Here is an 11,593-nt window from a genome sequence, read left to right on the forward strand (position 1 = left end):
TTTTACTACTGTTATTTTCAAGTCTTACCGCGCCGAAAATAACTTTTTAATTGAATTGTGATTATGGCTTCGTTTCTACTTGAGCAGCTCTCGACGAAGGTAGCAGTGGACGACGCTATCCGTGGCACCAAGGACCGTGTGCTGGTGTTGCGCTTCGGCCGAGCCTCGGATACTGTATGCCTGCAGCAGGATGACATCGTGGGTAGTAGGATGGTAGTTTATTGAGTAATTTGGTTGGTATCCTTTATTCTGACGTTGTGTGTGTGTGTGTGTGTGTGTGTGTGTTTTACAGCTGGCCAGATGCGAGCGCGAGCTGTCCAAGATGGCAAGGATATGTCTGGTGGAGGCAGAGCAGGTCCCTATATACTGCCAGTACTTTGACATCACCCTTATACCCGCCACCATTTTCTTTGTTAACGGACAGCACATGAAAGTGGACTATGGGTGCGTTGTTCAAGTGGTTGTCATCCGCTTTTGCCGCTGCAACGTATTACACGAATTCTCACTTGCTGCGATATACTATTGAATTGGCGCAGTACACCTGACCACACCAAATTCATCGGAGCGTTCCGGACAAAACAAGACTTTATCGATCTCGTGGAGGTGCGTCAGAATGCAGAAGCTCGTCCCCTTGAATCGCTCTTAAAGGCCGATTTGGTTACGTGTGTTACAGGTTATTTATCGCGGTGCAAAACATGGCAAGTCTATTGTGAACTGTCCAATCGAGAAGTCGCACATTCCGCACTACGACCTCCTTTACAAGGACTTCTAGCGCGACTGGATCACTTGAGGGTATTCATACTTGGTGGGGGCACCACGGGCCGATTACGGAATAGATCTTGCACGCGTTGGTTCGTCCTCTTGTACGACTTTCGCGCATCGTCCACTGTGGCTTGCAATTCCTGGGAGCGGCGCTGCTGCGGTGAGCGTGGGAAGGAAACAACGGGTTTTGCCGAGGCCGGGGTGCGTTGGTTGCTGGTTGTTGGAAGCGGGGCTGCATTGTACTGCTGAAGTTTTGTCTACATGAAAAAGAAATAGCTTTCAATCAGATTGAAGGAGTTATGGTGATGCCAAGGTGATGAAGACCTACAAGAGTTTCTGCGTCGCTTGGGTTGAGTCTCAGTGCTTGCTGGTAGCTTTCGCATGCAGTTTGGTGCTTTTCAAGATATCTCGCAGCGTCGCCCTTCCTTACATAATAATACGACACATTCGAATCCTGTTTGACAGCTTGAGCAAATTCCAACTCGGCCTTGTCGAATTGAGCTCTGTTGAACAGCTCCACGCCAAATTGGTAGTGTACGAGGGCAACGCGTGATTTAATATTTTGATCGCCTGGAAGCAGTTCTAGTGCATGGTGGTAATCTGCCAAAGCCTGGACGGTGACAACACAATAGATTAGATTCGCGGTGCTAACGGGGAAACATGTTCACTGACGCACCGCTTGAAAGTTCCTGAGCCCGCGGTACGCATCGCCACGATGAAGAAAGCATTGTGGGCTAGCAAACTGCTCACGGAAAAGCTCTGTGAGTTCCATCTGACTGCGAATGGCTTGATTCATCGCGTTTACAGCGAGCTGGTACGATTTTTGATGCAAGAAACGGATCCCAATGTCATTCAGAATGAGGCTTCGTTGCTTGATGATGTCGCGGTATTGTGACGAAGTATCTCGTTCCGAGTTAAGACGCAAAGCTGGCACGTGTGCTGGCTTTTTATGATGATTGTCGTGGAACACCTGCGCGGACTGTATGGTATTCTTTTTGTGCTGATGGCAACTAAGAGCCTTCTCGGTATCACGCAAAGCCATGTGATACTCTCCAAGCTCACGGTAGGCCGACGCTCGTAGCAAGTAAAGTTTTGTCTCTTCGGGTGTGATTTCTGTCGCTCTGGAAAGGTTTTGGATGGCGTCTTCAAATTGATGAGCCATCAGCTGTGTGCGAGCTTGTTCGTAGATAGCTTGGGATTCTTTTAACAAGCGTTGCTCGTGACCAAGCACCTCCGGATGATCGGGTTGCAAAAGTGCTGCCTTGTGGATGTCGGCGGTCGCTTTCTCTTGCATGTGCAGTCTCCAGTGTAATTTGGCTCGAAGTACGAAGTATTCGACGTCGCGGCTATTAAGGCAGATACAGTGATCAACGTCCTGTACTGCTTTCTCATAGCAACCTGCCTCGATATTCGCCACAGCTCGATGCAACCAGTAGACTTCGTCGAGTGCGTTCAACTGGATAGCCTCGTTGAGATAGCCAAGCACAATAGTTGGTGATTCGCCCAGACAGAGCAAAGAGTAAGCGTGGAGGTCCAGCAATACCGCAAGCTGGTCTTTGATGCGCTGCGGTGGGTCTGGATCCACAGCGAACAGCTTCCGATAATTTGCAATCGCTGATTTGACGTCGCCAAGTTCCCAATACACTTGTGCACGTTTGGCATAAAGCTGCGCGTGTTCTGGTCGCAAGAAGATAGCTTTGGTGAGGCATTGTAGTGCTCCATCTAGATCATGGACAGCTATACGAGCGTCGGCTTCCTCCTCCTTCAGTCGTGACGCTTCTAAAGGGGTCAAGTCCGGAGCAGTTTTGCTTGTACTTGGTGCGTCCATGGTGCACGGACTGGCGACGTGCCCTCGGCCAGGATAGAAGGGTTAACTGCCGACCAAATCGAGAACGCCCTTCGACATTTTGCGGTGAAAGGTCGAGTGCTACAGAAGTGGGAGATACCCAACAGCACGCGATGGGGACCCAAGTGAAGCCCGTGGTGAAGACATCGACGATGGAGCAGGAGCTACAGGACGAGGTCATCGCCGTCGCCCAAGTCGCTATGAGCACCGAGACGAACGAGCAGGAGATTGCTGCCAAGGTCAAGCAGCACTTTGAGCAGAAATATCATGGGCTATTGTGGCATTGCTGTGTTGGGCGCAATGTTGCGTGCTATGTGACTCATGAGCAATCCAAGTTCCTCTACTTCTACATCGGCCAAATGGCTGTCGTGCTTTTCGCCACCGCCTAAGCTTAGCAAACGGGTTCTGCTCCAACAAGAAGAGAGATCCGAATACAGAGCTTCATAAAAAAGAAAATGGAGGAAACGACAACGTCGAAACTATTTTCAATAAGAACAGTACTCTGTGGTGTTCACTAATATTACAATAAAACCCAAGAGCCTTCTGCTAACATTTATCGTTATCGAATGCATGATACGGTGTTGTTTTCGACATGAGCCTCAAGCTGTACGCCGAGATACCGTACAAACTCTTGCGAAAGCGTTCTTTGGGTCCTGTCCTCAGCACGCCGCCCCCTCTACCTCTCATCGTACTCTCGCCCGATGACGAGCTGGAAGAATTCGACACTACCACACAGACAGGCTTCGGCTACGTCCTGCCACATTTAGCTGCCCTAGATGATCCTGAGGCAGGCAAACATGTCGACGGAGATGCCGTCGCCGTACCCCCCGAGGCTCTCAGGCGAGCTCGTCTGCTAAGCGACTACATGACGAACAACGAATTCTTTCAATCACCACGCCATGGATTTGGTCTTGAGACCCGGCTCATCTACAAGCGTAACAAGGAGCTCGAGAGCCGTTCGAATGCCAGCACAAATCTCTCAGACGAGATAAGCTTCAGCGCTACCTTTGAGAGCGGCAATTTGGACCGAGCCTATCGAGTTCTGGGGCGTCGATACGCTCCTAGCCACGAGCTACTCATGTTACGCAGTTCTTCCTTCATCGGTAAGAGCTCAACGAGGTCGAGCGAACCTGGCCTGGTGTCAACCAAAGCACCAACTTTACAGACATCGACGATGCCATTCCCGTTTTTCGTCGACGTTGATTCTGAATACGACCTCTATGCAGACACTGACATGAACACACAAGGCTGTATCCAATGGTACTTTTTCCGAGTCACAATTCCGTCAACTTTGTTCCAGCAAGCCCGAGAACGCGGAGCTACCAGCTTGAAGGTGCGCTTCAATATTCGTAACATGCTCAAGAGATCCAGCCTGTACACCGAGGGCATGCTCCCTGCCGTTTACATCGACAGCTCGGGCGCGCCCAAGTGCGGTTGGAATCACGCGGGGGTCAACGTCTGCTACTTCAAGAACACGGACACCTATCGACATCGTCGCACGGGGAAAGTGATGAACTACTACACGTTGTCTTTCGTGAATGAGTTTCCGGTGCAATCCCCATCTTCTTCAAAAGCATCGTTCTCGTCGAGTCAGACATTTGGCGACAAGCCCTTTGTTGCATACTTTGCCCATTGTTACCCTTACACATATACACGGCTGCAACGGTACTTATTGTCCATGCAGAAAGATCCCGATCGTAGAAACAACTTCAAGCGAAGAGTGATGTGCAAAACAATCGCTGGTAACAACTGCGACTTGCTCACTATCACGGACTTCAGTCAAGACGACGAGAAGGACTCGACTACAAGAAAACGCACAGCAATAGTGATCTCAGCTCGAGTTCATCCGGGAGAAAGCAATAGCAGCTTTGTAATGCATGGTATACTCGAGTTTCTTACGGGAAACTCGCTCGAAGCTCGGTTTTTGAGGCACCACTTCGTGTTCAAGGTTGTGCCAATGTTAAATCCTGACGGGGTCGTTCACGGTAATTATCGGTGCTCACTCGCCGGTACGGACCTTAATCGACGGTGGCTTAACCCCTCCACTGAGCTTCATCCAACAATTTTTGCCACCAAGAACATGATCCTCTCCGTTTGCAAGACGCGTCACGTGAGTCTGTACTGTGACCTTCATGGCCATAGCCGCAAGAAGAACATTTTTCTGTATGGGTGTCGACAGTTCGACCCTGGTAGCAGAAGTGAAGCCGCTCGTGTTCGCCTCTTTCCCCATATCCTTTGCAAAACTAGCGATTGCGCTCACGGAGGATTCTTTAGCTTTGGGGATTGCACCTTTTCGGTCACTGCTTCGAAGAAGGGTACGGGCCGTGTAGTCGTGTGGAACGAGATGCAAGTGCTTCACAGTTATACGCTTGAAGCATCTTTCTTCGGTGTTGATGCCGGCGTACACAAGGCAAAGCTACTGCAACCTGCATCAACTACCCACAGTCGCGTTGAATCAGATCTCGTAGAGCAGATAAACCCTTCTCTTCGTCATTTTAGTCCTGCTGATCTCCATACTGCTGGTTTAAAGGTTTGCCATGCTTTGCTTCCATTTTCGCAAGTACTCGCTTTGCAGCGTGCCAGTACGATGCCTCTTTCTCCAAAACTTTCGGGAATTCCTACGAGATCGAGAGCAGAGCAAGACGAAATAGTTGTCCCTGAGCAGCGTTGTGACTTGGATTCTTGTGAGCCTCCAATCCCAGTTAAATGCTTTGGACCGACAACTGTTGCCAGCGATCTCGCGAGTAGCACCAAAATCCGTTTGATGCCGCTTGAAGGCTGTAAACTACCGATACAATTACCCACGGAACAAGATATGACGTGGACACAGCCACAAAGGCCAGCATCTCCTCTCCTTGACCCTGTGCCATCCAATCGATTAACGGAGAATTGCGACGTGACTTCGTTCGGCTTGCCCTCTGAATTTGATCAGCTATTTTCTGGCGAAGACGTGTCGATGCTATCGCTTCTCGATCATGACGATCTGATGAGTGAAATCGAGGCAGCACTTCCAGATAATTTCCAAGACAACCCGGAAGATGACGATTCCGCAGGCTCTGAATCGGATCCATCTGCTGATGCTGTAGAGGAGGAGGAAAAGGAAGAGCAACAGAAAGCCCCTCCAACAATTATCGAAGAACCACCAGCCACTGAAGCAGAGCCCACGGAATTGGCGATTTCTATCCTTTCTCGAAATCGAACGCCTCGAGTAAGCAGACATCTTTCTGAACCCCGATTGTAAGTGCTTCTTCACACCTTCGCTCCAGCTGCTGCGTGCTGACTTGTGTTGTGAAATTTTTGGTCAGACTTGAAGCAATTGTGCTGAAACGAACATCTTCTCAATCGGAACCTGCGCCTGCTTCAGCTGTAGTAGTCCGTACAAAAGCCAATAAGCCTCTTGTGCCGAAGCCAGCTCCAACTCTAGCACCAATTCGCAAGGAAACACCAACTCTTCGCATTTTGGTTTGCCAGAATATACCGTACGACCGTAACAGAGAAATCGCCGCCATGCATCTGCACGCTGTTCAGCGTCGCTCGAAAATTAGACGGAACGTTCGCCACGCTACGTTGGAGGTAGACGAGAGCTAGTATACGTGTACCTGAAGCCTTTTGTACTTCTTGAAGTACTTGTTTCTCAATTACACTTGTGAAATTAAGGAAAGCAAAACCCAATCATTTCAGTTCATTTTCTCGCTTGGCAGTCCAACTTAGACCGCGTCTGCTCTTCCCAGACTAAGGTTCACTTCATCCATGTTAGCGAGCGGCGAATGAGGTCTTCGGCGTATTGGCACCAGCTTGGGCGGCTCGCGTACATTCTTCTGCGAAGCAGGAGAAAAATTCATGTCCTCCTCATCAGTTAGAAAACCACTAGTACTGTTGGCACTCCCGTTACTCTCCACTCGTTCGCGTCTGTCAAAGTTCTGCCTTGTGGTAGAGTCTCTGTGAGCCGGAGTTCTCTGCACACGTGGCAAATTCTGCCACGCGCCCTCGTCAATACGCCGGATCAGTTGAAACTGGTCCACCTTCTTGATTTTAAAGACCAATACTGCGGTGACGTAAATGAGGACGACATTGATCCACAAAAGCATTAGACTGCCCACTGCAATCTCGTAGAAAACAAGTTTTTGCTCTTCTCCGATAACATCGTCCGTCTACATGTAGGGGGAGATAAGTTCACAAAAACGAAATCAGAAAAAAAAAAACTTCCTTCACGCAGCAACACGCACCACAAAATATTGCCCGATCATGACATAGGAGAAGCATATCCCGCAGTTAACGGTTGGTGGAAGTAGTGCCGCGGCGATGGCAACTCCGACAACAGAGGAGATGTTGGCATTTGATTCAGCCAGCGCAACACCAGTGCCCGAAAGTGCAGCAACAATCGCCCCGAATAACAGTTGAATTGCCTGGCCACGCTCGCGCATCTCGGCCGTGGGCCAGTTCAGCGCTACTGCATAGGGGCTTAAGAACGCGCCGATCATTATACCCAATAGAAAAGTAATTGTCTGCAAGCATGATGACAGCAGCATCAATAAACCGCGTAAGGTATTGGGCCAAGTAAACTCTTCCGTGTAAATAAGTACGCACCAAAGCGAACAGCTCATTCAGCATTCCGTTAATGAAGAGATTTTTATCGCGAAGAGCAAATCCGAAAGCGCAGCCCAAAATTGGTCCCTACAACCACCATCAATCACCATCACTTTAATTTCTGCCATGGTCAAAGTATTTGCAATTCAACTTCGGTACGAAGGTGCAGCGTACCATCATCGGGGATAAAAGCATGGAGGCGACGACGTAAGTCTGCATTGTAATCGTGGCAGCATTAGTTGTTAACTTCCACCTATTCCAAAATTCCGGTTATCCTTACCCCTGAATCTCCAGCCAGACCAATTCCAGCGATCGACCTGTGAGAGTACACGACCATAATGAGGTTTCCACCTCACCCAATCAGAGAAGAATAAAATCAAGCAGCTTACGACGAGATTAACAGCATCATCACTGAGTCCCGGGACAGTGTAGAGTTTGCTTCGATATGTGCGTACATCTCGGCCACAGGTACTGCAGTGCCCACGTCGGTGTTGCGCTCCAGGATGCGGCCAACACTGCGCTTCTTCTTCTTGCTGCGGTTGTGCTTGCGCATGGTGGTGCCTGGCGTGAGCGACATGACGTCGCAGAAACCAAACTGCACACCAACGCCCATACGCTGCAGCTTGTTGAGGATCGCCTGCATCTCCTCGTCTTCCACGCGGAACGTCACGATGGACGATGTGCGCGCCTCCACACTCGTTACGTTATCTAGTTTGAGCTCATCTTGCAGAACGGACACGACCTGAAGCAACCAGCCAAAATTGATAGTCAGTAGAGGAGTGTCTGTAGAAAGATGCACAGGTAGAACGAGGCAGGCACCTTGCCGTGCTGTTCGTTGGGCAGTGTCAGCTGGAAGAGCTTCATGCTGCGTACGTTGATGTCAAGTGTCCCCCAAAAAGCAAAAGTAGTATGTATACAGTAAATATTTGAATAGGTACGAAATAGCGCGCGTCACAGATTTAGGGACTAACTTCAATTCTTTCACGGTACATTACAATGATCATTAGGGCCATCATCACAATGCATCTCGCCTTTTACCGTCGTTTTCTTGCTCGGAGTCTTCGTCGCTTTCTTGCTCAGATTCTTCGTCGTCGCCTGAATCCTCCGTGTAGCCTTTATCTTCACTGTCGGCGTGGCCATCGTCGTCACTGTCTGCCTCGTCAGCTGTACGCTCACTTTCAGCCTCCAATTCCGTTGTACCTGTAGCAGTATTTTCTGCTTGCACGAAGTCCTCCTCGTCATAGTCCAGATAGTCTGCCACACTGTACCAATTGCATTCGTTTTGCTTGGACTGCAGCATCTGCAAGTCCAGTGGCCGCCCTCTAACGTGACCGAATACATAACCGCTGAGGGAATACCATAAGTGAGTTATCGAGTCCTGCACTTGAAAATGGTTCTCAGTCGAGAACACACCCACCCACTCTTGCTCAAACTGCGGTGGTTCACCATTTCCGTAGTCGGCAGGGTCGTACATGAGCAAGAACATATCGCTGGGTTCATGATACGCTCGGATGGTGCCGCTCCGCCAAAACATTCGTCGAGGATCGAATCGCTGGAAGTAGACCCCGATGAAAATAGCGGCTCGTAGTGCCCGCTTTGATGTATCTAGCATGGGAGCCATACACCAGCAGTGGCCGTTGAAGAGCTGCACGCGCGATGAATCGGTGTGTAAAACACTTAGCCACTCGTGATCACCGTCATCGTAGTCGATGCGGTGTCGATCTTTCTTCCGGTTGTAGCGCGTTATGCGCCCGTCAAACCAGCGCTGTTCTAGCGGCCACAACACCCGACAAGGCATTTCGAGAATGCTTTTTTCGCGCGCATGGTCGTTTGGACGCATGTAGACTCGCTCGTTGCGAGACGGGGAAAACCAAAATTGGTCACCATATTCGTCCTGAAAGTCGCGCCAGTCGTCATCGCTCTCGGGCTCTGAAGCTGAATCGCGATTCGCCAGATCGCGTGCCTTACGCAAAATCTCCTCCTGTTGTGCTCGGGCCGCAGCATCTTCATTCAGTGCGCTTTCGCGTAAGCGCATGAGCATTACGTCCAGCTCCAGTTGTCGCGAGTCAGGCTCCGAGTATCTACACCACGCGCGCTGGATGGTACAAGCAGCACGGTACTGTGTTTGAGCTCGAACACGCTCAGATCGTGCATATCGTCGCCCAAAGTATCCACGCACACCGGCATTAATGCGGCTAGCTGCTGCGTAACGAAGAGCTTCGCGAGCTTGTGCCTCCGCGCGGACTCGCATCAATTCGTGTTGACGACTTCGATGCCCGCGCCAGTTGCTTTGCAATCTCACTGCAATTTGTTCAAGTTCGCGGGCCTCTTCTTGATGTCGCGTAATAGCAGCACGCAACTGACGATACGCGCGACGTGTAGCGCGAGTTCGATAAAGTCGCTGCAACGTCACAGCAGCATTGTACTGCTCTTGTCGCCGCCTTTGGTTCAGCGTCATCAGATCTTCAAAGCGAGATCGACCAAATCGCGCACGGTAACTGTTTTGTAAGCGAGCTGCTGCAGCTTGACGCTGAAGAAAACTCTTTTCAAGGCGATATCGCTCCATGGATTTACGCACAAGTACGAAATGCCGTCGTGTCCAATATCCCCGATAAGCAGCCTGAACTTTGACAGCGTAGACAGCCCAGACATTGAGTCGTTGCTCTTCTTGTTGAGAACGGGCTAGAGCGGCTCGACCGAGCACTCCTCTAACTAAGCTTTGAATTTGCACGGCGCTGCGGTATATAAGCTTCGTGCGCTTTACGCGGAAATCAAGTTCTCGTCTAAGGTGCCAGCACATGTAACAGCGCCGAATCTTGCGACAGGCTGGAGTTTGCACCATTGTTTCACGCCACGAAGTAGCAACACGCCGACCTAGGTATCCACGATAGTAGGCCTGGAGCCTCAGTGCTGCCGACGAACGAATTGTCTGCTCCTGAATTGAATATTTGATCTGTAGTCCATCGACACGCGGTTCCAGTCCGCGATATGTACGCGCTCTTTGTACGAATGGCATGTTCTCGGCCAGTGTCTTTATACCAGTATCCGTGATCTCTTGACATCCCGTCAGATTGAGCGTTTGCAGAGCAGGACAAGCTGTTGCAAGTGGCGCAAGGATGTCCTCACGCATGTATAGACACCCCTCCAGGTTCAAAGACTGCAATGACGATGTACCCTGTATCATCGCTAAAAGCCCGGCAGATGACATCCCGTAGCAACCGCTAAGATTAAGCGTGCGCAAATTTACACTATGTTTTCCAATGTGCCCAAGTGTAGCATTAGTCAATTGGTGACACCGCTTCAGACTGAGGACGCGCAGTACCTTGCAACCTCGAACAACGTACAGTATCCCAGCATCCGAAATTCGTTCAAGGCCCTCCAGATTTAAGAACTGCAGCGCTTGGCAACCTACACCAAGAGCTGCGAGACCACGATCACCAATGGCACTTGTATACGAAATATCGAGCGATAGTAGCCGACGGCATCGAGTTCGAGATCCTTGAGGCCCCAGCGCGCCGCCGACCCACCCCAGTGCATCATCTGTTAATGCTCCACAGCGTGACAGATTCAAACGGGTTAACGAAGTGTTGCAACACGAAATAAACTCACGCACACCTTCACTCAGAAGCTGAGGGCATGATGAAAAATTGACACCGTCCAGACGCTCAATACCAGTGGCTAGAACCTGGAGCATTGGAACCGACAACATTGTGCACGAACAATCAAGCTGGCGCAGCGTTTCACCCACGGTGTGCACGAGAGAGCGCAAGCCTACCTGCAAAACCATTAAATAGACAAGTTGTTAGTTGGCAATTCTGGATGACCAGAAACTGCATGTACACGTACAGGTGTAAACCCGTTGCACCCGGAGAGAATGAGCAGTGAATAGCCAGTGACGAATCGATTTGCCCGTAGCTGGTATGCCATTTCGGCCAACAGGAAATCAGTGAGCTCTCCAGCGTAAGGTCGAAGGTCAAGTACGTCGGGATCTCGCTGCTGTTGCATCTTCAGAATAGCTGTGGCGCGATTGGCCATCACCATTGCTGTCCGCTGAGCGGCGAGCCTCTTTGCTTCCAGCTCGCTTTCGCTTTCGACATAAAGCGCGGTATTGTTGCCGTGTGCCGGTATCCCTTTCCTAGTGGTCTGGTGCTTAGGCTTCCTAGCATTGGAACGAATACCTGTGGTGGACGCAGTCTGTGCCTTGCCGATCGATAGTGATGGCATTTCGAGCGTCGCTTTGCCGACGTCTGTCCATCCGCGTGCCGTTTATAGAGTGTCCTGCTAGGTGATTGCAAAACCTCCGACAAAGATGATGTGAACAAGCTGTCAGCGGATGCATGTTAGTTTGTCAGTATTGATGGGCGGCAGCGTCGTCTGTCTGTCTGAGCCTTGGTTATA

The 11,593-nt window shown here is 50.3% G+C and overlaps 6 protein-coding genes across 7 annotated transcripts; 3 read left to right on the forward strand and 3 right to left on the reverse strand.

Moving 5' to 3' along the window:
• Positions 1-63: 63 nt before the first annotated feature.
• PPTG_02840 (hypothetical protein) lies at positions 64-772 on the forward strand (the record flags this gene model as incomplete). Its single annotated transcript, XM_008894141.1, has 4 exons — positions 64-198; positions 293-444; positions 537-603; positions 674-772. The coding sequence occupies 4 exons, from the start codon at positions 64-66 to the stop codon at positions 770-772; spliced, it is 453 nt and encodes a 150-aa protein (XP_008892389.1).
• Positions 595-2,877, reverse strand: PPTG_02841 (hypothetical protein). Its single transcript, XM_008894142.1, has 3 exons — positions 1,439-2,877; positions 1,091-1,372; positions 595-1,019 (listed from the first exon to the last, which is right to left on the reverse strand). Exons 1-3 carry the CDS (start codon positions 2,588-2,590, stop codon positions 783-785), a joined length of 1,671 nt encoding a protein of 556 aa, XP_008892390.1. The 5' UTR covers positions 2,591-2,877; the 3' UTR covers positions 595-782.
• On the forward strand, positions 2,722-2,997 carry PPTG_02842 (hypothetical protein; the record flags this gene model as incomplete). Its single annotated transcript, XM_008894143.1, has 1 exon — positions 2,722-2,997. The coding sequence occupies one exon, from the start codon at positions 2,722-2,724 to the stop codon at positions 2,995-2,997; it is 276 nt and encodes a 91-aa protein (XP_008892391.1).
• Positions 2,998-3,088: 91 nt separating this feature from the next.
• Positions 3,089-8,087, reverse strand: PPTG_02844. Of its 2 annotated transcripts, XM_008894145.1 has the most exons (7): positions 8,015-8,087; positions 7,585-7,937; positions 7,476-7,512; positions 7,370-7,408; positions 7,196-7,282; positions 6,835-7,113; positions 3,089-6,759 (listed from the first exon to the last, which is right to left on the reverse strand). In XM_008894145.1, the coding sequence occupies exons 1-7, from the start codon at positions 8,057-8,059 to the stop codon at positions 6,316-6,318; spliced, it is 1,284 nt and encodes a 427-aa protein (XP_008892393.1). In that variant the 5' UTR covers positions 8,060-8,087; the 3' UTR covers positions 3,089-6,315. The 2 variants fall into 2 exon arrangements, with proteins under 2 accessions (XP_008892393.1, XP_008892394.1); XM_008894146.1 differs by having other exon boundaries at positions 7,476-7,937.
• Positions 3,201-5,849, forward strand: PPTG_02843 (hypothetical protein; the record flags this gene model as incomplete). The annotated part of the gene is made up of 1 exon (XM_008894144.1): positions 3,201-5,849. The coding sequence occupies one exon, from the start codon at positions 3,201-3,203 to the stop codon at positions 5,847-5,849; it is 2,649 nt and encodes an 882-aa protein (XP_008892392.1).
• Positions 8,088-8,210: 123 nt separating the features above from the next.
• Positions 8,211-11,419, reverse strand: PPTG_02845 (hypothetical protein; the record flags this gene model as incomplete). Its single annotated transcript, XM_008894147.1, has 2 exons — positions 8,211-10,970; positions 11,042-11,419. 2 exons carry the CDS (start codon positions 11,417-11,419, stop codon positions 8,211-8,213), a joined length of 3,138 nt encoding a protein of 1,045 aa, XP_008892395.1.
• Between the last annotated feature and the right edge of the window lie 174 nt (positions 11,420-11,593).

This window comes from Phytophthora parasitica (genome assembly GCF_000247585.1).
Source record: "Phytophthora parasitica INRA-310 unplaced genomic scaffold supercont2.2, whole genome shotgun sequence".
Classification (NCBI taxonomy): Eukaryota; Oomycota; class Peronosporomycetes; order Peronosporales; family Peronosporaceae; genus Phytophthora; species Phytophthora nicotianae.